Below are 24,816 nucleotides of genomic sequence, written 5' to 3' on the forward strand. Positions count from 1 at the left end.
TGTGTGCCAAGCCCTCACCGTGCCCTCCTCACTCAGCAATGACTGGCTGCCCGTGGTGGGGGCTGAGCAGGGCTTTCTCCCCATTTACAGAACAAGTAAACTGAGGCTCCAGCCCCTGCCGCCACTACCAGAGTCAGAGGCTCCCGGAGAGCAGACCGTGGCCACCCAACCAGGCCAGGAGCAGGAAAGAGGGATATTTGGAGTGGCTGAGCATGCGGCCTGGAGCCCTGGCAGCCCCGCTCATCCCAAATGCTGCTATGTGTGGAGAACCCCGCGGGGAGCAGATGACGGCCAACACGGTGTTACAAAGCTTTCTGTAAATATTTTATTTTCCATATTTTAGAGTCAGAAAGAAGCATTTGGTAATAAAAATAATAGAGAATTATTTTCTTCGAGCCCGCTCTGCCCTGCGCCGGCCTCCCCGTGCCCAGGCCCGCGGCTGAGTGCGCGGCGTCAGAGGCCCCACGTCCATCTCACTATTTACAGATATGTTACAGGCCAGGACGGTCACAGAGGAAAGCCCAGCTCTCAGCATGGCCGCACGTGGTGAGGAGCCCCTAGGCTCCTCCTGGCTGTTTTGGACAGAGGCTGAGGGGCCTGCCGCGTCCCGCAGGGGCCTAGGCTGTGGTGGGCTCCACGGGGGGGCAGGAGTGGGCCGTGATGTCGCTGTGCTTGTATGCCGCCTCGTCCAGGTCCAGCAGCCTCCGGTTGACCTCCAGTGTCATGCAGCCCCGGTAGAATGCGGTGACTGGCGCTGAAGTCACTGGCACATCTGGGCCGCGGGGAGAGAACAAACACATCTTAGCAGGCCCAGCCCGGGTCCCAGGGATTGCCGCGTGGCCGGCCCCTGCCCAGCCCCCCACCCCTGGCAGCGCTTGTGGCCAGCCCTGGGTTCCCTCTGAAAGGGCAGGATTTCCCTTTCTTCTCTAACTTCTCCGTCCCCATTCGTTCGGCTGCAGACCCGGCAGACAAGCAGGAGGCATCTGCCAGCCTGGGCTCTGCAGACGCCGGCCCTCCCTTCCCCGCTGGGAGCACAGACAGTCCCGTTGGTTAAACGTGATCTTCTTCTGTGCCCAGTGAGTCATTCAGGCTGCAGGCCTCCTGGCTCGCTCTCATCTTCTTCAAAGCTCTGTTTATTAAAACTAAGTGGAGTCTGTGTCTGGCAGCCAAGACAGAAATCCTGCCGTTTGCTGCAAGTGAAAACCTGCGGGCAGCCAAGGACTTGCCAGCTCCCACGTGCCTTTCCACTGACCCTCCCGGCTCACGGCAAGGACGTCCCCAGTCCCAGCCTCTGTGCTGTGTAGCCCGTGGGACACGGCGGGACGCCCTGCTGGACATGGGAGGGGCTGGCGGTCACTCTGTTCGCTGCTAAAAGCTGTGGTGACAGCTGCGGGTCCCAACTGCAGCCTGGCCCGAGGTCTGCCCAGCCCTCTCCCCTGGGGCTGGTCTGATGGGTGTGGACGAATGCTCCCTGAAGATGCAGGTTCGCCGGGCCTGACTCAGGCCAATGCCGGCCCCCGTACATGTTTCTCAGCCTCAGCCAATGACCTGACCAGCACCGAGGCACCATAATGGCCACTAACGACCCACCTGGACTTCTCCTGCCTCTTAAAACACAAGTCCTCTTCCGCATTCACTACCAGAAACGCCAGCCTGTCCAGGTTAGATCTGGGGTGACCAAGCTGAGCCTCCCTGGAGCCCTTCACCCGGGGTGAGCGGAGCAGGGAGCACCTACCTGGCAGGCCGCCAGCAAAGGTGAGCACGGGGCTCCGCAGGTGCCTCTCGAGCACGGCCAGCCTCTCCTGCAGCTGCGCGGCGCTCACCTCGCTCTGGCCCCTGGTGCCGTCCACCTCCAGGGTGGCCTCACCGTCCCTCAGCGAGACGGTGACCACGTGCTCTTGGCCGTCGCAGACCTTGATTTCCATTAGGGCCAAGGCCACGTGCTCCACGGCCAGGACCACCAGCTGCCGGAGACCGAGGTGTGGTCAGGGCCTGCTGGCCGCCCCTACATGAGCTGTTAGGTCCAAGCTGGTCCTCACAGCTGCCGGCCACCCCTACGCCGCACGCCTGTCTCTGTCCAGGGTTCCCTGCAGCCCTGGGTCTGGATGCTCGCTGACTGTGGATGACGTCCCCACCCCACCTGGGGCTCAGCTTCTCTGCATGTAAAGCCAGGGGCCAGCCTGGGAGGCTGTGGGGGAACAAGTGTGGCCCCCAGGTTGGGTGTGAGAGGGTCAACCCCAGCCCCAGGCACCAGGCACACACAGGACCGAGGCCGCACTTGACCAGGAACTGGGGTGGCCCTGATGGGGACCCAGGACCCAGCCCTGCGGTGGCAGCCTCCCAGGCCGGTGGGCACTCATGCTGGCACCGCAGCCCAGCAGCCCAGGGGTCAGCTATTGCTACATAATAGCAGCTGTTTATTCCAGATGCTGAGATTCGGTCTGGCCCTGGTAACGAGTATTTGCATGAACCAAGCCTGTCACTGTCGTATCCAAGCAAGCGGGAGGGCTCTGTGGCCCTGGGGTGGGCAGACTTGGAGAACGTGAGCCTCTCTGGTTTGACCCATGTCTCCCTCCTTAGCACAGGAATGAGAGAATAAAACCTGTCTCTGTCACCTCTTGATTGTTCTGTGGGGAAAACAGCATGACTCCCCCAGCCCAGGACAGCTGAGTTATTGTGAGGACCGGGGGTGGGCGGACCTTGTCCAAGGGGCAGCTGCACTCAACTCCACCCAGTGTCCCCCAGGGAAAGATGCTGTTGGGGGCACCGGCCGAGGTCACAGATCCATCTTTTCCAGGGAAATTGGAAAACTGAGTTTGTTGCTGAAATCATCTGACTTAAACATGAAAGACTAATTCAGATTGCTGTGAGCCACCATCTGCCCAACCGAACAGGGGAAAAGCTCCCACACTGTGGGCCGAGTGTGGCTCGCAGGCGCCGGCCCCCTCAGTCAGCCGTGTGGCGGTGATCTGGTGTCCAAACAACTGCCACAGCCCTAAGGGCGGCCCACACCGGGCTTGGCTCATCAGACCTCTGCTCAGAGGCTTTGGGGGTCCCTGGGGATCCCACCGCAGGCCCCCTTCGTCCCCTGCCAGGGACTGCGGCCCACGTGCCTGTGGGTCGAGCCGGTCAGGACACCCTGGGTGGCGGAGGCCCTACCTGCTTCTTGAGCTTCTTCGTCGAGTGATAGTCTACCAGGGCCACAGAGAGAGGCACGGCACGGAGGTCGGGGACCCAGAGCGCGAAGAGCACACCCGTGTCTGCGGCTGGGCGGATGTGAGCCACAACTTCTATTTCCCAGGTTGATTCAGTCCCGATGTCCAGAGGGGTCTGCACTGCAATGAAAGCGGTGCATTATAGGGTGCTATGCACGGTGGAGAGGCTACAGTGAAGTCGGAGCAGGGCCACGAGAGATGCAGTCCCAGCCGCAGCGGGAAGCCGCACAGACAGCCCCGGATCTGGGACGTGATGGAAAACTCAACAGACTGGTTCAGATCTTGGCCCGGAGCCCAGAGGCACCGGGGACCCCCAGGCTGCTTCTCCCTGGCCACACCAGTACCCCATTTCCAAATGCCCTGTAGGTGACCACCAGGCCACACAGACCTGTCTGAGGGGCCATGGGCTGTGCACCATGGGACGCAGGCCTGTCCCTGCCTCCCTCCGATGTCCTCTTGTTTCAGGAGTGCCTGGCAGCTCCTTCCTCAGAGCGCGTGTGGCCTCGTGCCTCGAGTCTCACCTGCAGCTTCCAGGTAGCAGCACAGGGCCCAGTGTGGGCTGAGAGTTTACGACAGCATGCGGACGGGAGCTGTCATAAGCACGGCGGTCTGGGGTCTGAGCTGTCAGGAGCACGCGCAGTCTGGGGTCTGAACTGTCAGTCTTTGCTCTGCTCCTGCCTCAGTGGGGATTTTCCACTCATGCGCTGCATGTATGCATGAACCTCACGTGTGTCATATGTGATGCATCTGAATGAAATCACGTGACATCCACAGCTCATACAAAAGTGCCCCAAAACATATGTTAGTAGAAAGGGCTGAATTCTGGTTCTCCCAGGGAGAACACCACGGCACATCCTCTCCACACCGAGCCCTCCGTGGACTAAAGCCAGAAGAAAAAACTTCCACCCTGTTTTCAGTGTTTCTATCTCACCCAGAATTCCAAAGTCCTGATAAAGAAGCTGTTTTAGGAAAAAGGACCCCAAATCACTGTGTGTACAGATTTGTGATCGGGTGCCTCGCACTGTGGGCCGAGGTTGGGGTCAGAGTGAATTGTGTTGGTTTCCCTGTCTCTTTCCCACGGGGCTGTGTGCGCCTCAAACCCACATCGCCTGTCCTGCCTGTCCCCTAGCTGGTACCCGCCACGTCAGTTCTCAACAACCATTTATGGCACTGAAGCACACAAAATCAGAAAAAGTAACAAAAATATTGCAACAGAAACAAAAAGTAACAACAAAAATTCTCCTGTTTGCCAGTCTTCCCATAACCTGTGAAGGGAGAGATGACGGTGTCCTTTAAAATGGAAGCTCCCAGCCGGGCGCAGTGGCTCACGCCTGTAATCCTAGCACTTTGGGAGGCCGAGGTGGGTGAATCACCTAAGGTCGGGAGTTTGAGACCAGCCTGACCAACATGGAGAAACCCCATCTCTACTAAAAATGCAAAATTAGCCGGGTGTGGTGGTGCATGCCTGTAATCCCAGCTACTCGGGCTGGGCAGGAGAATCGCTTGAACCCGGGAGGCGGAGGTTGTGGTGTGAACCTGGGAGGTGAAGCCGAGATCGTGCCATTGCACTCCAGCGTGGGCAACAAGGACGAAACTCCGTCTCAAAAAAAAAAAAAAAAAAAAAAGGAAGCTCCCGACAGGAGGCTGGGCACAGGTTGGCCATCAGGGGCTTCACGAGGGTACCGGCCTCTGCTCTCCCCGGGAAGGTTTCCCGGCTCCACGTGGCCCCTTGCATGGAGGCTGCACAGACCTGGAGATCTGTGAGCCTGAGCCCAGCAGAGTCACTGCAGAGTGAGCCAGGCCAGTGCTACCATTCCCAGCAAGTCTCTTCTGTCTTATAAGAGACGTTACTGGTATAGTTTGAGATTCACTGGAAATGCATGGAGCTCTAACTGCTTCTGTCCGGATAGACCAAAACGGGCCAGCAGACGCGGCCAGCAGTCACTGGAAACGGCTCCTGTGATGCCTGCGTAAGGTTACCCCTAAGAAATGTGTATGATATTAAGTGGAAAAAGGATTTAAGCATTTCATATGACATGATTTCGTGTCAAACATTATGATGATGATCTAGATTTATAAGTGCAAAAATCAAGACTGAGGGAGAAGCGTGTGCACAGTCAGTCCAGCCAGTGGCAGACGGCGCTTTTCTCAGCTGTCTTTCCTGACACGGTCACGCTTTTGACACCCAGGGGGAGATGGTGACACTGGATCTGGCTCAGGACGGGGCAGGACCCTCCCCTTTGCTCCGCGTGGACCCCCTTGAACCTGGGGTTCCTGCTGGGTGATTGAGGGCCAGCAGCCCTGAGATCTGACGGAGGGGGCGCTGCCTGCCCTGTGTGTGTGTGAGGGCTTCACCATAAACGGCTCGGTGTTCAGGAACAGGGCAGGGCTGCGGTGCCCCAGTGGGGCCCACATGGGGTGGGGATGTGAGGCAGGGTGGGGCCGAGCAGTAACACTATCCTCACAGCAGCTCCCCGAGCCTGCACTGGGAAGGGTGGCAGCGTGGCGTCACAGGACTGGGCCAGCAGCTTACATCCACCCTGTCCTCCCTTTTTCAGGCCTAGGTTCACTGTCCCCCAGGCAGCTTCACTGCTGTTTTTAGACACCTCCCATTGTAGATGTCTCACTGGGTCATCGGTGACCACAGTGTCCACCACGTTACTGAGAGCTTCCCTGTGCCCCTGGCTAAGTCCTAAGGCTGTGCTGTCTCAGGACTTTCTGCAAAGGACCCTGTAAGGCTCCCAGCCTCCCCAGCCTCCCAGCGCGGGCCTGGCAGGCACCTTCTCTCCCTGGCCTCCTGGCACTGGCCTCACAGGCACCTTCTCGGCACATCTCTCATTTCTTCTTCACTGGCTGACTCTGAACTGAGTGACCTGCATGGCCATCCTGAGAGGTGGGCCTCTGCCCGCACCTCCGCCCACCCCGCCCTGCCCCGGAACCGGAGGAGCCTCAGCTTGTCCTGACACTGCCATCTGAGGCCGTCTGCTTGCTTTCAGCGTATGCCTGTCTGAAGGTGCAGCCACAGCCACCCCGACAGTAAGAGCCAAGACTTACTGTAGTCCAGGCTGTAGAAGGCGAAGCCGCTCCCAGGGTAGAAAGAGCCTCTCTCTGTCACCGAGAAGCACTGCATCCTCGTGTTCACTTTCACCGTTTCCTGGATGGTGGTGTCTTCTCCGTTCAGCCAGTTCCAGCTCCTCATGCAGCCATCCAGACGAGGGTTTATCTGGAAAGGCAGAGAAATCTCCGTGGCTTCCTGGGAGCGAGAAGCCCCGTGCTGGACGCCCCAGCCAGTGGGTGGGCACCTTCGCAGCCCCGGCATGTGCAGATCTATGGCAGAAATGGACCAGTCCCGTCGGTGGTGGTCATTTCACAGCAGGTTTCTTCACTTTACAGAATGACTCACTGCAGAATACCTATTTCCACTGGTGTATGCTCAAGAAATAAAGGTTAATTTTAAAGCTAGGAAAGGACTGAAAAGGCCATGTGGGTCTGAGGTCAAACAGTATGGATTGTTTAACCATCCAGCACTCATGTGAATTATTCAATATTCAATATGGCTGTAGGCAAATCAGGGCAACCCCCTTATCCGTGAAACGAGGAGGGTCAAGCCAGGCAAAGTCCCAGCACCAGGCAGTCTGTGGGCCTGGGAAGCAGGTACCCCTCACAACACTGAAGGTCCCGGCACCAGGCAGTCTGTGGGCCTGGGAAGCAGGTGCCCCTCACAACACCGAAGGGGTGGCTTCTGCACAGGCACTGCCGACACTCAGCACCCACAGACGCTAAGACATGCGTGCCTTTCTCCTATCTGGTGTGGAAGTGAAAATACCCAGGATGAAGGCTTAGACGTCAGCGCGTGGGGGCTGGAGACACAGGTCGGAGGCACGGGCGTGTGCTGTGCTGAAGGGGAGAGAAGGCGGGACCTGGAGAAATGGCCCACGCTGACCGCCCACCACGGCTGTTTTCTCCTTATGAGATTCACGGCAGAGTTACAAAACCCAAAATGTTCTTGGAAATTGTCCAAAAAAGTTTACTGTTCTGTTAAAGAATAATTTCGGCCGGGCGCGGTGGCTCACACCTGTAATCCCAGCACTTTGGGAGGCCAAGGTGGACAGATCACGAGGTCAGGAGATCGAGACCATCCTGGCTAACACGGTGAAACCCCGTCTCTACTAAAAATACAAAAAATTAGCCGGGCGTGGTGGCGGGCGCCTGTAGTCCCAGCTACTCGGGAGGCTGAGGCAGGAGAATGGTGTGAACCTGGGAGGTGGAGGTTGCAGTGAGCCGAGATCGCGCCACTGCACTCCAGCCTGGGCGACAGAGTGAGACTCCGTCTCAAGAAAAAATAATAATAATTTCATTGTGTCTTATCTCCATTGAAAAATAGAGAACTTTATTATCAATTCAGATGAAAACTTAGATGGGTCTCATAAAAAGAGATGGTAAAATTAATGACATAGCTGTACTGTGACTTTGTCAAACTCTAGGAAACCTTTCCTTCCTCTAGGTCCTCCCCACCCCTGGTTAATGGTAAACACAGGGCAGGGCATGACTGAGCCTTCCTGACACCGTTTCCGGGACCCCAGCACACGGCGCGTCTACACAGGGACAGGTACGGTACTCACAGGCTGCACGAGGTCCTTCTCATGGAAGGGAATACCTCCCACGGTGAGGTTCAGATGATACAGTCCTCGCTCCGGTTGGAACAAGTCCCCGGCCACCGCGATTTTCATGACAGCGTCCCTGTTAACCTTGATGACCAGATTCCGCGCCAGCTCCTCAACAGAGATCTGAAGAGAGGCAGCACCATGAGAAGATGGAAGTGCACGTTCTGAAGGGGCTCCCAACGGCAGAAAAACCACACTCATCCTCTCCTGAGCCAAGAGGGTCCCAACCTCAAGGAGACCACCTGATCCTCTCCTGAGCCAAGAGGGACCTGACCTCAGGGAGACCACCTGATCCTCTCCTGAGCCAAGAGGGTCCCAACCTCAAGGAGACCACCTGATCCTCTCCTGGGCCAAGAGGGTCCCAACCTCAGGGAGACCACCTGATCCTCACCTGGGCCAAGAGGGTCCCAACCTCAGGGAGACCACCTGATCCTCACCTGGGCCAAGAGGGACCCAACCTCAAGGAGACCACCTGATCCTCTCCTGAGCCAAGAGGGACCCGACCTCAAGGAGACCACCTGATCCTCTCCTGAGCCAAGAGGGACCTGACCTCAAGGAGACCACCTGATCTTCACTGGAGCCAAGAGGGTCCCAATCTCAGGGAGGCCACCTGATCCTCACCTGAGCCAAGAGGGTCCCAATCTCAGGGAGACAACCTGATCCTCACCTGGGCCAAGAGGGTCCCAACCTCAGGGAGACCACCTGATCCTCACCTGGGCCAAGAGGGTCCCAACCTCAGGGAGACCACCTGATCCTCACCTGGGCCAAGAGGGTCCCAACCTCAGGGAGACCACCTGATCCTCACCTGGGCCAAGAGGGACCTGACCTCAGGGAGACCACGTGATCCTCCCCTGGGCCAAGAGGGTCCCGACCTCAGGGAGACCACCTGATCCTCACCTGAGCCAAGAGGGACCTGACCTCAGGGAGACCACCTGATCCTCACTGGAGCCAAGAGGGACCCGACCTCAGGGAGACCACCTGATCCTCACCTGGGCCAAGAGGGTCCCAACCTCAGGGAGACCACGTGATCCTCACCTGGGCCAAGAGGGTCCCAACCTCAGGGAGACCACCTGATCCTCACCTGAGCCAAGGGGGTCCCAACCTCAGGGAGACCACCTGATCCTCACCTGGGCCAAGAGGGTCCCAACCTCAGGGAGACCACCTGATCCTCACCTGAGCCAAGAGGGACCTGACCTCAAGGAGACCACCTGATCCTCACCTGGGCCAAGAGGGTCCCAACCTCAGGGAGACCACCTGATCCTCACCTGAGCCAAGAGGGACCTGACCTCAGGGAGACCACCTGATCCTCACCTGAGCCAAGAAGGTCCCAATCTCAGGGAGACCACCTGATCCTCACCTGAGCCAAGAGGGTCCCAACCTCAGGGAGACCACCTGATCCTCACCTGAGCCAAGAGGGTCCCAATCTCAGGGAGACCACCTGATCCTCACCTGAGCCAAGAGGGTCCCAATCTCAGGGAGACCACCTGATCCTCACCTGAGCCAAGAGGGTCCCAATCTCAGGGAGACCACGTGATCCTCACCTGGGCCAAGAGGGTCCCAATCTCAGGGAGACCACGTGATCCTCACCTGGGCCAAGGGGGACCCAACCTCAGGGAGACCACCTGATCCTCACCTGGGCCAAGAGGGTCCCAGTCTCAGGGAGGCCACGTGATCCTCACCTGGGCCAAGAGGGTCCCAATCTCAGGGAGGCCACCTGATCCTCACTGAGGCCAAGAGGGTTCCAACCTCAGGGAGACCACGTGATCCTCACCTGGGCCAAGAGGGACCCAACCTCAGAGAGTCCATGCTCATCATCTGGGCCAGGAGGGCCCTCGATGCATCAATGTGGTCACTAAAAACTTTCCTCGTAGAAAACCTGTAAAGTCTAACACTAGATACACTATATTCCTAAGCTTCAGAAGAATATCCTTCTTCCTGTGTGAAAACACCTTTCAGGTATTTGGGTTTGAACTGAATCACAAAAACATGGTACAAATTTGGGTCAGCTGGGTTTGGGGAGCAGCTAGAGAGGGTGGAATTGGGGAGGGGTCCTCACGAGGTACCCCTGCTGGGGAAGGGCCCGTCTTGGTGGGGTGCTGCAGCCGCTGTGAGTCACCGGGCAGGACTACACTGCAACACCGCTCCCCCCAGGTGACCTCGCCTCAGGCCACCTGCCCCGGGCCCCTCATCCCTGTGTCTCCATCCCCTGCAACACTGCTCCCCCCAGGCAACCTCGCCTTGGGCCACCTGCCCCGGGCCCCTCATCCCCATGGCTCCACCTCTGAAACTGCTTCTGCTCCATTTGCTTTCTGTAGCTTTGCTGAGAACAGCCTCCTGCTCTTGGAGATGCTGTTCCTTTAAGAGGTTGGGAAAAATGGAGCGAGGCATTGCTTTGCAGAATGGAAATACAAGTCTACAATGTTTCATCTGCAGGGATCAGGGTGAATTTTTCCACTTCATCTTCACTTCTGAAGGGCAAGACGTGCTTTCTACCTTTCTTCCCAACGTTTCCTTCTGAAAGCCCAGTGTGGTGAGGGAGGCCCAGCACTGTGGGCAGAAGCCTGTTTGGTTACAGGCCCTCTTGCTCCACGGATGGGGACGTGGGGTGGACGCGTTTTACCGCTGCCCACAGCTGCCCAAGTGCAGGTCCGACCAGGACCCCTCAGGTTGCCCATGGGGCTGGGGTCCGGGTGGTCAGGACGTCTCTGGCAAGGGGCAGCTCCTGTGAGGTCACCTGGACCCTTGGCATGCATGGCTGCACTGACCAGCGGGCCCTGGGAGCCAGAGCTCAGGGACAGCAGCGTCCACGCCGTCCTACAGGGAAAGGTGGGCGGGCGGCGCCTGGCCTGGCCACGGCCAGGGAGACACGTACGGCAGGAGCTCTGGGCTGTGGTGCAGGTTCAGTGGCGGCTTCCTCCCCTGGTGGGGCACCCTGCGTGTAGCGTCAAGCAGCCGGGGTCTCTGTTCCCCACCCCACTCGGGATAAACAGCACGGCCTCCAGACACAGCCCAGGGTCCCCTGGGGCTGAGAACCATGGGTTCTCACCTGAGCCAAGAGCGACCTGAACTCAGGGAGACCAAACTCACAGGTTGCACTCAAGGCCCCTTTCTGAGGGAGCCAGGCTGATACGTGATGAAATAGCAGAGAGGCCTAGAGCACCACAGCGAGCCCCGGAGCATGAACTAAACAGGGCAGGGGTCCCCGTCCCCCAGAGCATGAACTAAACAGGGCAGGGGTCCCCGTCCCCCAGAGCATGAACTAAACAGGGCAGGGGTCTGTCCCCCAGAGCATGAAATAAACAGGGCAGGGGTCTGTCCCCCAGAGCATGAACTAAACAGGGCAGGGGTCTGTCCCCCAGAGCATGAACTAAACAGGGCAGGGGTCCCCGTCCCCCGGAGCATGAACTAAACAGGGCAGGGGTCTGTCCCCCGGAGCATGAACTAAACAGGGCAGGGGTCTGTCCCCCAGAGCATGAACTAAACAGGGCAGGGGTCCCCATCCCCCAGAGCTTGAACTAAACAGGGCAGGGGTCCCCGTCCCCCGGAGCATGAACTAAACAGGGCAGGGGTCCCCGTCCCCCAGAGCATGAACTAAACAGGGCAGGAGTCTGTCCCCCAGAGCATGAACTAAACAGGGCAGGGGTCTATCCCCCAGAGCATGAACTAAACAGGGCAGGGGTCTGTCCCCCAGAGCATGAACTAAACAGGGCAGGGGTCCCCGTCCCCCAGAGCATGAACTGAACAGGGCAGGGGTCCCCGTCCCCCAGAGCATGAACTGAACAGGGCAGGCGTCTGTCCCCCAGAGCATGAACTAAACAGGGCAGGGGTCTGTCCCCCAGAGCATGAACTAAACAGGGCAGGGGTCTGTCCCCCAGAGCATGAACTAAACAGGGCAGGGGTCCCCGTCCCCCGGAGCATGAACTAAACAGGGCAGGGGTCTGTCCCCCGGAGCATGAACTAAACAGGGCAGGGGTCTGTCCCCCAGAGCATGAAATAAACAGGGCAGGGGTCTGTCCCCCAGAGCATGAACTAAACAGGGCAGGGGTCTGTCCCCCAGAGCATGAACTAAACAGGGCAGGGGTCCCCGTCCCCCGGAGCATGAACTAAACAGGGCAGGGGTCTGTCCCCCGGAGCATGAACTAAACAGGGCAGGGGTCTGTCCCCCAGAGCATGAACTAAACAGGGCAGGGGTCTGTCCCCCAGAGCATGAACTAAACAGGGCAGGGGTCCCCGTCCCCCGGAGCATGAACTAAGCAGGGCAGGGGTCTGTCCCCCAGAGCATGAACTAAACAGGGCAGGGGTCTGTCCCCCAGAGCATGAACTAAACAGGGCAGGGGTCCCCATCCCCCAGAGCTTGAACTAAACAGGGCAGGGGTCCCCGTCCCCCGGAGCATGAACTAAACAGGGCAGGGGTCCCCGTCCCCCAGAGCATGAACTAAACAGGGCAGGAGTCTGTCCCCCAGAGCATGAACTAAACAGGGCAGGGGTCTATCCCCCAGAGCATGAACTAAACAGGGCAGGGGTCTGTCCCCCAGAGCATGAACTAAACAGGGCAGGGGTCCCCGTCCCCCAGAGCATGAACTGAACAGGGCAGGGGTCCCCGTCCCCCAGAGCATGAACTGAACAGGGCAGGCGTCTGTCCCCCAGAGCATGAACTAAACAGGGCAGGGGTCTGTCCCCCAGAGCATGAACTAAACAGGGCAGGGGTCTGTCCCCTGGACCATGAACTAAACAGGGCAGGGGTCCGTCCCCCAGAGCATGAACTAAATGGGGCAGGGGTCACTGTCCTGCCTGCATGCAGCAGGTGCAGCCCCAGAGCTCATCTCCTAACGGTCGCACAAGCGACAGCCGGGTCTGGCTCAGGGAGAACCCCGTGAGGCCCGGAAGGGGCGGCTGCCGCACACTCACTGTCTGCCACATGCCATGGTTGATGACCGGGCCGCTGCTGGTGACGCGGCCGACACCGTTGTAGCGCAGCTGCAGCTCCAGCCGCCCGGCTCGCAGGGCCAGCACGATCCAGGTGCTGTCCTGGTGGCCTCCAGCGAACAGGAGGATGCCCTCGGGGTCAAAGGTCCGGAAGTCAAACTCAGCTACGAGCCTGGGCACCCACAGGAGAAATGAGTCAGCACTGGGCACAAGCAGATGCCCGGCCCCTCCCTGCCGGCCGAGCCCCGGCCCGGGCCCCGTGAAGCCAGCGTCTCGGCCATTCTAAGTTGTGTTGCCTTCTGTGGACACCTCCTCACCTGGTGGGCTGCAGCCTCTTGAAGCGCAGTCGGATCACGGGGGTCCCACTGAACATCCGGCCCAGGTACAAGGACTTCACACTCTTGGCCACGCTGAAGGGCACGCACGGCAAGATGTCCTGCCACGGACAGGGGGCCACACCGGTCAGGGATGTGGCCTTCACTCCTGCCCCCCTGAGCCCCGGTGTGCAGCGGGTCCACTGTCCCGCCCATGCCTCGGGAGTGGCCACCGCACCTCTAGCTGCTGAGACCCCAGAGGCTGTCGCACCTGCCCCACCACCAGGGCTCCCAGGTGAAGGGCGGGCTTGCAGCAGCCGCTTCCCACAGGGCTTCTCGGGGGTCCCCGTCACCTCCTTCCCTGCTCATTTCCCTTGACCCTTTATTTTTAAATTATGAAACATTTCAAGCATACGCTTTTAAATTATGAAATATTTCAAGCATACAAAAATTACAGAGAATCATTAAAAAGTATACACTATTATGAAATAAATATGGATGCCTCGAAGATGGCTGTCCTGGAAAGTTCCCTGCTCTGGGCTGCAGTTTCTCCATGCTGCCCGAAGGGGGACAGAACCAAATCTGGTGTGAGCTGACACCCCTGGAAGATGGAGGGGCTGGGGCTGAGCCAGGCCTGCTCTGCCCACCGTGGGCAGCCAGGGTGAGTTGGATGCCTGGCAGGGGTCCGACATCCTCTGCATGAGTACATGAGGCAGCAAGGCAAAGAACCTCAAGGCGAGGGCTGGCTGGGAGCCCTGAACGTTGCAGCCCAGACCCAAGAGCCCCGCGGCTGCATCCAGGTCTGTGACTCCGAGAAGCTGTCCTGGTGACTGTTTCACCCGTGGTTTTGCTTTTTAAATAAATGCTCACTCTCATCAACCCCACAGGCACAGGCCCAAGGTGAACAGGAAAGACGAGAGCCGCCCTGCCCGGAAACGTCCACATGTGGGTACTGCATCCCCACCGGTGGGACAGGCACTGGTGTGACAGGTCGGTGTGACAGGCACTGGTGTGAAAGGCACCAGTGTGACAGGTCAGTGTGACAGGGACCGGTGTGACAGGTTGGTGTGACAGGCACCGGTGTGACAGATCGGTGTGACAGGTCGGTGTGACAGGCACCGGTGTGACAGGCACTGGTGTGACAGGTCAGTGTGACAGGCCCTGGTGTGACAGGTCGGTGTGACAGGCACTGGTGTGAAAGGCACCAGTGTGACAGGTCAGTGTGACAGGGACTGGTGTGACAGGTTGGTGTGACAGACACCGGTGTGACAGGTCGGCGTGACAGGCACCGGTGTGACAGATCGGTGTGACAGGTCGGTGTGACAGGCCCCGGTGTGACAGGTCGGTGTGACAGGCCCCGGTGTGACAGGTCGGTCATGCTGGCTCCCTGGCACGCAGTAGAGTGGGGACCGTGCCCCTGTGAGTGTCACACTGGGGTCCACACCAGGCTGATCCCCTGTGTCACACTGGGGTCCACACCAGGCTGATCCCCTGTGAGTGTCACACTGGGGTCCACACCAGGCTGATCCCCTGTGAGTGTCACACTGGGGTCCACACCAGGCTGATCCCCTGTGAGTGTCACACTGGGGTCCACACCAGGCTGATCCACTGTGAGTTGGGAGTTGCCATAGAGACTTTATAAATACAACCAAACATCTTCCAGGGAACAGAAGCGTTTCTCATCCCAAACCTCCACATGGCCCTGGAGATCCCCAACACCTTAGCAAAGGCCAGGTCTTCACGGAAGCGTTTCTCCCGAAAGCCCCCACCGGCGAGGGCCCCCAGAACCACCGTGAAGGGCCTGCGGGGCCAGGGGCTGCCTACCTCACAGGTGTCCATGTCCTGGGACAGCTTGAGGCCCCCACGCCCGTCACAGTGGCAGGTGTAGCTCCCTGGGGAGTTCACGCAGACCTGCTCACAGCGGCCCTGCAGACACTCATCCACATCTGCCAGCCAGAGGGAAGCAGCAGTGAGCAGGGGAGGCCTCTACGCTGTACTGCCGCGGGATCACACCGCGATTGCTCAAACCACACACAAGGTGCACTCAAGGAATTACATGCAGATTCTAACGGGGGCGGCCTGGGGGTCGCGTCCTCCCACTGGAAAGCTAGGTCGCCCCCTCGGCCTGCTCCTGCCCGGGTTCTTTCTTGAGAGAATAAAAGTGTTGCAGGTGTCCCAGGAGAGCGCTCCCAACGAGCCAGACCCACCCCCGCTGCCGGGCTGGTGTGGAAGGCAGGTCTGGGAAGCACAGAGCCTGGGCCGTGCAGTGAGGTGTCCCCGGGAGCACAGAGGAGACAGCTGTGGTGGGAGATGGAGGTCAGTGCAGGCAGCCTGGGCTTCCCCACCCTCTCTGTCTGCCTACTCAGCCCCACTGTTCCCATCACTGGGGCACGGCCCCTCTTGGAGGCTCTACAGCCAACAGGGCCCCCCCATGGCGGCTGGAAAGAGAGAACAGTAGAGGGAGGCTTGCTGCTCCCCGTCCCTTTGGGGAGAGGCCCCATCTATGCAGGTGGAGAAGGGTACACACGTGTGCACATGCGATGTATATGCATGTGTGCGGTTCGTTCGTGTGCACAACGGGCATGGGTGCCTGTGTGTGCTCACGCGTGTGAGGGCACGGTGGCAGAACAGGCCATTACCAGGCTGATAGAAATGGGGAGAAAGAGACTTTCTTTCACCAGAAGCACCCGGTTGTTAGCAACTGCCCTGGCTCAGGCGGTGACTGGCACCGTGTCTAGACCTGGGCGTCAGAGAAACCGAGGGTGACTGCGTGGCGTGGTACCTCGGCAAGCCTTCTCCCGGGAGCTGTACGCAAAGCCCTCCTCACAGAGGCAGGAGTAGGAGCCCGGCAGGTTCTTGCAGCGCGCCTCCCCGCAGGCCTCCGAGTCTGCACACTCGTCGATGTCTGCAAGCAAAACCGGCCAACTGCAGCAGGCGGCCGCAGGGGCCGACCAGGGCACCACCTGGACGTCATGGCCAGGCTCTGCGGGGCCGGCGCGCCCTGGCCCCATTTCCGTGCCCTCCTCCCCTGACCAGGCAGCTCCCGGGGTGTTGGGGCACGCTTCTGATCAAGGCCCAGCTGGGAAGGCTGATTTCAGCCCAGCAGATGGAGAGCTGGGAAGGGCCCTGCTTGGTCGAGGGGTGGGGGGCGGTGGTGCACGTTGTGCTGTTCCATTTAAATGACGGTGTTACAGGACACGGGGCAGTAAAAAGTAACCCCCTGGGGGCATTTGAAACTAAAACCCCATCCCCAAAGAGAAGCATTTACTGGTTTCAATCAATTTCCACTACCGGGTTAAACCACAATCCTAAGACTTGAGCATCTAATGTGGGACAGACGCTGTTTATGGCCAAGCACCCCAGGGTACGAGAGGCAACCCTGAAATGAAGAGCCCTTTAGTCACCAGAGGAGAGCAAAGACAGGGGCACAGAGAAAGGGGGGGGAGGAGGAAAGGGAGTAGGAGGGGGAGGAGGAAGAGGAGGGGGAGGGGAAGGAGGAAGAGGAGGGGGAGGGGAAGGAGGAAGAGGAGGGGGAGGGGAAGGAGGAAGAGGAAGAGGATGGGGAGGAGGGGGAGGGGGAGGGAGAGAGATAAGGGGGAGGGGGAGGGGAGGAGGGGGAGGAGGAGGGGGTAGGGAGAGGACGGAGAGAAGGGGGAGGAGAAGGGGGAGGGGGAGAAGGGGAGAAGGGAAGGAGGAGGAGGGAGGGGGAGGAGGGAGGAGGGGGAGGAGGAGGAGGAGAAGCAGGGAGGAAGAGGAGAAGGTGAGGGAGGGGCGGGGGGAGGAGGTGGGGGAGGGGGTGGGGAGGGGTGGGGGAGGAAGAGGAGAGGGGAAATAAGGATGGGGAGGAGGAAGGGGAAAAAGGAGGGAGAATGAGGAGGAAGAAGAGGGGAATGAGGAGGAGGAAGATGGGGAGGAAGATGGGGAGTTGGGGGGAGGAGGAGAAGAAAGAGGAGGAGGAGGAGAAAAAGACGGGAATGCCTCTGTCACTATGGGCAGTAACTGTGAGCCTAGACTTTGCCAGGAGTGCCCGACTGGTGCAGGGACCCATGGGAGATGCTTTAGACGTCATCTCTCAGGATCGGCCTCGTCTTCACCTCTCTTTAAACCTGGGGTGCTGCTGTCTTACAGGTCAGGGATGGCACAGTGATGGGAGGGGCTCTGTCCTGAACGGGGAAATGGGTTTATGTGTTAAGATGGGAATCACGTCATCTGCACACAGGACTAACTCCTGGGTGGTCAGAGAAGGGAACCACCAAAGTGGACACAAATAGCAGCGCCTTTTGAAATCGGGGGACGGGGTGTGGCCCCTCCTGTCTGGTCAGATTCACTCTCCAGCTCCTGGGGCTGTTTCTCCCTGAGGAACTGTCTGTCTTGTCCACGCAGTTCGGTGTCCTGGACAGTCAGCAGCAGCACTAAGAACTATGCCAGAAATTCTCAGGGACACGCCTGGGCATGTCCAGATCCAAGGTGGGGAGGGAGGAGGAAGGTGCTCCCCCTGCAAAGTGGCAAAGCGCCAGTGGCAGCAGCAGCACCTGGAACAGCGTCGGGGGTGCGCACATTCACAGTGACTTTCTGGGGTGTCCTGGGGCTCCCCAGCTCTGGCCCTGGGCTGAGGGAGCCCCAGACTGAAACATGAAGGGAAGTGGGGAGGGCAGGGCTATATTTAGGGGACAGAGGGAGACCAACAACGGGGTGCTTCTGGGGATGCTGGGGAGAGGGGATGGTGGGGGGACCCTAGCCTGGAGCCCTGACCCACAAGCTCACTACACAAGTGCCTGGAGCACTTCCAGGCTCTGTGAGGCTCTGGGGAATGGACGAGGCCCTACAGCCAGCAGTGTGGCCTCATGGGCTGGGCCGGCCCCCTGAGTTCTGGCCCTTAGATGCTGGGTGAGTCATCCTGGTGTGGGGCCGAGCAGCTCCCTGTGCTGCGGCTGGCCTGGGCTTGTGTAGTCTCTGCAGGATGCCCCATCCCATCCAGAACCATAGGAACCCAGCCAGCAGCAGCCACTTGCAGAAGAGCAGACATGACCAAAAATAGAAGGTGCGGAGAGGAGAGAGAAGAGAGGAGAGAGGCCTCACCCCAGGGCCTTACCTTGGCAGGTCCTGCCGTCAGAGGAGAGCTCGAAGCCGCTGTGGCAGGCACAGTGGAAGCTGCCCGGCTTGTTGTGGCAGATCTGGAGGCAGCCCCCGTTCTCCTGGCTGCATTCGTTGACATCTGGGAACAAGCACAGGCCTGAAAGGGAGCCCAAGGGTGCACAGCCCCTGGCTACTGTAGGAAGAGATCCCAGAGGTACACAGCTCAGCCCTAGAGCAGGGAGAGATCCCGGAGGTACACAGCCCAGCCCTGGAGCAGGGAGGGAGCCCGGAGGTGCACAGCCCAGCCCTGGAGCAGAGAGAGATCCCAGAGGTGCACAGCCCAGCCCTGGAGCAGGGAGGGAGCCCAGAGGTGCACAGCCCAGCCCCGGAGCAGGGAGGGACCCCAGAGGTGCACAGCCCAGCCCTGGAGCAGAGAGAGATCCCAGAGGTGCACAGCCCAGCCCCGGAGCAGGGAGGGAGCCCGAGAGTGCACAGCCCAGCCCCGGAGCAGAGAGAGATCCCAGAGGTGCACAGCCCAGCCCTGGAGCAGAGAGAGATCCCAGAGGTGCACAGCCCAGCCCTGGAGCAGAGAGAGAGATCCCAGAGGTGCACGGCCCAGCCTTGGAGCAGGGAGGGAGCCCGGGGGTACACAGCCCAGCCCTGGAGCAGAGAGAGATCCTAGAGGTGCACAGCCCAGCCCTGGAACAGAGATCCCAGAGGTGCACAGCCCAGCCCTGGAGCAGGGAGGGAGCCCGGGGGTGCACAGCCCAGCCCTGGAGCAGGAGGAAGGGACCCCAGGGGTGCACAGCCCAGCCCTGGAGCAGAGAGAGATCCCAGAGGTGCACAGCCCAGCCCTGGAGCAGGGAGGCAGCCCAGAGGTACACAGCCCAGCCCTGGAGCAGAGAGAGATCCCAGAGGTGCACAGCCCAGTCCTGGAGCAGGGAGGGAGCCCGGGGGGTGCACAGCCCAGCCGTGGAGCAGAGAGAGATCCCAGAGGTGCACAGCCCAGACCTGGAACAGGAGGAAGGGACCCCAGGGGTGCACAGCCCAGCCCTGGAGCAGGGAGGGAGCCCGGGAGTGCACAGCCCAGCCCCGGAGCAGAGAGAGATCCTAGAGGTGCACAGCCCAGCCCTGGAGCAGGAAGGGACCCTGGGAGTGCACAGCCCAGCCCTGGAGCAGAGAGAGATCCCAGGGCTTGGACCTCACAACCCCCTCAGCAGCCCCAGCATTTCATGGCCCCTGGTCCTGGCCTTGCGTGTGGAGGTAGATGGTGGGAGGGCATGGGGGATCCCCAGCTGCAGTCTCAGCCCGGGGAGCTGCTGGCAGTCACAGCCCACAGGGCTCAGCTCCCTGGATGCCCATGTGCTTGCAGGAGGAGGCTGCAGGCCAGGAGTGACCTCTGGGTGCCTGAGGACAGACAAGGCCAGGCCAGAGCTGGCCACTCCTTAGCAAAGCCCTCCTAGGCCACCTGTGGGGTGGGACTTGCCAAAGGGGACAGGCTGGCCTGCTGGACTCTCCACTATGGGTCTCCACCAGGCCCTGGAGCTATTCTTCCTCCAGGGTCTTCACTGACACCACAGGTCTGCACTCAAGGATGGTCAGAGGTGAAATTTCTCCCCTGCCTTTCAATCAGTGGGTGCTGAGGCATCACTTGGTGTTTCCTTTCATTCCAGCCCTGCTCCCAGAAAGGAGACCGCAGCTCCTCCCAATTCTCCTGGGGCTCCAGGATACCTCAGGGCTGCAGCCTCCTTGGGGCTGTCGGAGAGCAGCCTGAGGATGGCCCAGCCCTGGAGTGGGAGTGAGGAGTGGGGATCAGGGCAGGGTTGGAGAGGGAGGGAGACCCCGCCTTTGTCTTCAGCCTCACGTACCTTTGTCGCAGAGCCGGCCCCCCCAGCCAGCTTTACACAGGCAGAAGAAATTGCCCATGAGGTCCTGGCAGGCTTGGGTCCCCTTCCTATCGCAGGGGTTGGGCGTGCACTGGTCAGGCAGGTCTGATTGGGGACACAAAGTGGAAAATCATGTTCAGCTGCCCCTCTGCGCCCTATGCAGCTGAGATCAGGGCGGCCGTGGGGTCTCGGGTCCAGCCCGGAGGAGCTTTGAGGGGCGGAGGCTGAGGCAGGCCCCGGGCACCCGAGCCCTCTGTGCTGGCCTAGGGCTGATAGAACAGGCTGGCGGGCCCTGGGGCTGGCTCCAGGAAAACTCAGATCAACTGGGACGGAGTGCCAGCAGGCCTGGACGCGAGGCGGGAAGGGCTGAGGGCAAAGGAGCAGGAACTGCCTGGCGTGAGGCCCGGGAGCTCAGACCTCCCAGGGAGTAGGCACACAGAACCCCCAGCTGACCTGGGGGCTTCCAGGCAGACTTAGAACATTCTGCCTTCCCTGGCCAGCCCTAGCCCATCTCTGGTGAACTCTCCCCGCTGGGTGTGGCAGGGAGGACCCCAGGCCCAGGCTGCACTGCCAGAGGGGTCCTCCAGAAAGCCCCCCTCTTTCTGCTTAGCTGCCCCCTCTCCATGTGTCTTGATGGGTTTAGGCCAGGTGTGTTCTGCCCTCTCTCAGGGTGGTCACCTGGGCTCAGCTCCTGCAGGGCCAGAGATCAGGGGGACGGGTGACGGCCTGAGGGTGGGAACCCGTCCCAGCGCAGCTGCTTCCCAAGCAGTCCCCCATCTGAGGAGCTGCTCACAAACACGTTCATATGAGGAGCTGCTCACAAACACGCTTCCAGGACACGGACCGAAACCACGTCCCAGAGGCAGGCAGGGAAGCCCCCGACAGTGCAGTTACGCAAGCCTGAGCCCCGGGAAGTTGGCAGAAAGAACGACAATTACACCCGGAGCTCAAAGAATCCTTTCATGGCTGCTGGCTGAGCAGAAGCAGCTCGGGGCTGGGCATGGCAGTGCCCAGGGGCGCGGTCCACACTCAGCTCAGTCCCACATGAGGACTCAGCCACGCTCAGCTTAGCCACACACAGCTCCGTGGGGAACCCTGGGTAGGGCCCCCTGCTGGCTGAGAGAGGGCTCCTGTCCATTGATTCCACACAAGTTCAATAAGGACCAGTCCCTGGGAAAAGCGCAGGCCGGGCCAGCAGGGCCCTAGGGCACTGGGCCAGCGTCGTCCTAAGGGGTCAGCTCTGGTGGGGGCACGTGGAGTCTTCAGTGCATGGGCTCTCACTGCCAGTGTGTTGCTTCCGTTCCTGAGGCTCCCAAGGTGACGTTTCCCACCAGGTCTGTAGAATGTGGCGTTTCCACCAGAGGGTCTGGGCTCGGCTGTCAGTGCAGGAGCCGCTTCCCTCCCCACCTGGCCAGGGTCAGCGGTGCCCGGTGCCAGGGTGAGCAGTGGGCGGGTCTGTGGTTCACGAAGCTGTGTTCGTCCAGCTCATCCAGGGCATACAGTCACTGCCTGTGGCCGGCACAGACACAGCCCCTGTCCTCCCAGGCAGGTCCAGGCACCGAGCTCACCAGAGGCCCCAGCTACGAGTCCCAGACTTCTTGGGGAAGCTGCCCAACCACACTGGCTTCTTCCTGCGACGCTTCGCCGTACGCCTCACAGTGTTTCCTCCGTATGCCTCACAGTTTGCTCCGTACGCCCGTTTCCTCCATATGCCCTAGTTTCCTCCACATGCCCCACAGTTTCCTCCCAACGCCCCACAGCTTCCTCCCAACGCCCCACAGTTTCCTCCTTACACCTCAGTTTCCTCTGTATGCCCCAGTTTCCTCCATGTGCCCCACAGTTTCCTCCCAACGCCCCACAGCTTCCTCCCAATGCCCCACAGCTTCCTCCCAATGCCCCCCAGTTTCCTCCGTACACCTCAGTTTCCTCCGCATGCCTCACAGTTTCCTCCCAACACCTCACAGTTTCCTCCGTACGCCCCAGTTTCTTCCATACGCCCCAGTTTCCTCCATACGCCCCAGTTTCCTCCATATGCCTCACAGTTTCCTCCTGACGCCTCAGTTTCCTCCGTATGCCCGTTTCCTCCATACGCCTGTTTCCTCCATATGCCTCACAGTTTCCTCCATACGCCTCAATTTCCTCCGTACGCCCCACAGTTTCCTCCATACGCCTCACAGTTTCCTCCATACGCCTCAATTTCCTTCATACGCCTCACAGTTTCCTCCATAGGCCTCAATTTCCTCCATATGCCCCATAGTTTCCTCCATACGCCTCAATTTCCTCCGTATGCCCCACAGTTTCCTCCATACGCCCCACAGTTTCCTCCATACGCCCCACAGTTTCCTCCATACGCCTCAATTTCCTCCATATGCCCCACAATTTCCTCCGTACGCCCCACAGTTTCCTCCGTACGCCTCAATTTCCTCCGTACGCCTCATAGTTTCCTCCATATGGCCCCAGTTTCCTCCATACGCCCCACAGTTTCCTCCATACGCCTCAATTTCCTCCATACACCTCAATTTCCTCCATACGCCCCAGTTTCCTCCATACACCTCAATTTCCTCCATATGCCCCAGAGTTTCCTGTCTGCCTCAATTTCCTCCATACGCCTCAGTTTTCTCCATATGCCTCAGTTTCCTCCATATGCCCCACAGTTTCCTCCATACGCCCCACAGTTTCCTCCATACGCCCCAGTTTCCTCCATACGCCTCAGTTTCCTCCATACGCCTCAATTTCTTCCATACACCTCACAGTTTCCTCCATACGCCCCAGTTTCCTCCATACGCCTCAGTTTCCTCCATATGCCCCAGTTTCCTCCATACGCCTCACAGTTTCTTCCATACGCCCCAGTTTCCTCCATACGCCTCACAGTTTCCTCCATACGCCTCGGTTTCCTCCATACGCCCCACAGTTTCCTCCATACGCCCCAGAGTTTCCTCCATACGCCCCACAGTTTCCTCCATATGCCTCAATTTCCTCCATATGCCCCACAGTGTCCTCCATATGCCCCAGTTTCCTCCATACACCCCACAGTTTCCTCCATATGCCCCAGTTTTCTCCATACACCTCAATTTCCTCCGTATGCCCCACAGTTTCCTCCATACACCCCACAGTTTCCGCCAAATGCCTCAATTTCCTCCATACGCCCCACAGTTTCCTCTGTCCGCCTCAATTTCCTCCATATGCCTCACAGTTTCCTCCATACTCCTCAATTTCCTCCATACGCCCCACAGTTTCCTCCATACGCCCCACAGTTTCCTCCGTATGCCCCACAGTTTCCTCCATACGCCTCAATTTCCTCCATATGCCCCACAGTTTCCTCCGTATGCCCCACAGTTTCCTTCATACGCCTCAATTTCCTCCATACGCCCCACAGTTTCCTCCATACGCCCCACAGTTTCCTTCATATGCCTCAATTTCCTCCATACGCCCCACAGTTTCCTCCATACGCCTCAATTTCCTCCATACGCCTCAGTTTCCTCCATACGCCCCAGTTTCCTCCATATGCCCCACAGTTTCCTCCGTACGCCTCACAGTTTCCTCCGTACGCCTCAATTTCCTCCATATGCCTCACAGTTTCCTCCATACGCCTCAGTTTCCTCCATATGCCTCAGTTTCCTCCATACGCCTCACAGTTTCCTCCATACGCCCCAGTTTCCTCCATACGCCCCACAGTTTCCTCCATACGCCCCACAGTTTCCTCCATACGCCTCAATTTCCTCCATACGCCTCAATTTCCTCCATACGCCCCACAGTTTCCTCCATATGCCTCAATTTCCTCCATACGCCTCAGTTTCCTCCATACGCCCCAGTTTCCTCCATACGCCCCCCAGTTTCCTCCATATGCCCCACAGTTTCCTCCATACGCCCCACAGTTTCCTTCATATGCCTCAATTTCCTCCATACGCCCCACAGTTTCCTCCATACGCCTCAATTTCCTCCATACGCCTCAGTTTCCTCCATATGCCCCAGTTTCCTCCATACGCCTCACAGTTTCCTCCATACGCCCCAGTTTCCTCCGTACGCCCCACAGTTTCCTCCATACGCCTCAGTTGCCTCCATACGCCTCACAGTTACCTCCATACGCCCCAGTTTCCTCCGTACGCCCCACAGTTTCCTCCATACGCCTCACAGTTTCCTCCATACGCCTCAATTTCCTCCATATGCCTCACAGTTTCCTCCATACGCCTCAGTTTCCTCCATATGCCTCAGTTTCCTCCATACACCCGTTTCCTCCGTACACCCCACAGTTTCCTCCGTACGTCCCAGTTTCCTCCGTACGCCCCACAGTTTCCTCCGTACGCCTCCATTTCCTCCATATGCCTCAATTTCCGCCGTACGCCTCACAGTTTCCTCCATATGGCCCCAAAGTTTCCTCCATACGCCCCACAGTTTCCTCCATACGCCCCAGTTTCCTCCATACGCCCCAGTTTCCTCCATATGCCTCAATTTCCTCCATATGCCCCACAGTTTCCTCCATACGCCTCAATTTCCTCCGTATGCCCCAGAGTTTCCTGTCTGCCTCAACTTCCTCCATACGCCTCAGTTTTCTCCATACGCCCCAGTTTCCTCCATATGCCCCACAGTTTCCTCCATACGCCCCACAGTTTCCTCCATACGCCTCAGTTTCCTCCATACGCCTCAATTTCCTCCATACGCCTCAATTTCCTCCATATGCCCCAGTTTCCTCCATATGCCTCAATTTCCTCCATATGCCCCACAGTTTCCTCCATAC

General features: G+C 59.2%; 1 protein-coding gene across 4 annotated transcripts in view; it reads right to left on the bottom strand.

Moving 5' to 3' along the window:
* Window positions 1-302: 302 nt before the first annotated feature.
* The window catches only part of GAS6 (growth arrest specific 6), a 48,862-nt gene continuing 24,348 nt past the window's right edge, over window positions 303-24,816 (bottom strand). For 2 of the 4 annotated variants that reach the window (XM_024231025.3, XM_054529316.2), the window contains 11 exons: window positions 20,064-20,186; window positions 18,212-18,334; window positions 15,902-16,024; window positions 14,944-15,065; window positions 13,123-13,241; window positions 12,788-12,977; window positions 7,838-8,002; window positions 6,270-6,438; window positions 3,160-3,335; window positions 1,736-1,964; window positions 303-772 (listed from right to left, as the gene is read on the bottom strand). In XM_024231025.3, the coding sequence (XP_024086793.2) occupies window positions 618-772; window positions 1,736-1,964; window positions 3,160-3,335; window positions 6,270-6,438; window positions 7,838-8,002; window positions 12,788-12,977; window positions 13,123-13,241; window positions 14,944-15,065; window positions 15,902-16,024; window positions 18,212-18,334; window positions 20,064-20,186 (1,694 nt within the window). In that variant the 3' untranslated portion in view covers window positions 303-617. The remainder of the gene's footprint in view (window positions 773-1,735; window positions 1,965-3,159; window positions 3,336-6,269; window positions 6,439-7,837; window positions 8,003-12,787; window positions 12,978-13,122; window positions 13,242-14,943; window positions 15,066-15,901; window positions 16,025-18,211; window positions 18,335-20,063; window positions 20,187-24,816) is intronic. The other 2 variants (XM_063715069.1, XM_054529317.2) reach the window with 1 other exon arrangement.

This window comes from Pongo abelii, chromosome 14 (assembly GCF_028885655.2).
Source record: "Pongo abelii isolate AG06213 chromosome 14, NHGRI_mPonAbe1-v2.0_pri, whole genome shotgun sequence".
Taxonomy (NCBI): Eukaryota; Metazoa; Chordata; class Mammalia; order Primates; family Hominidae; genus Pongo; species Pongo abelii.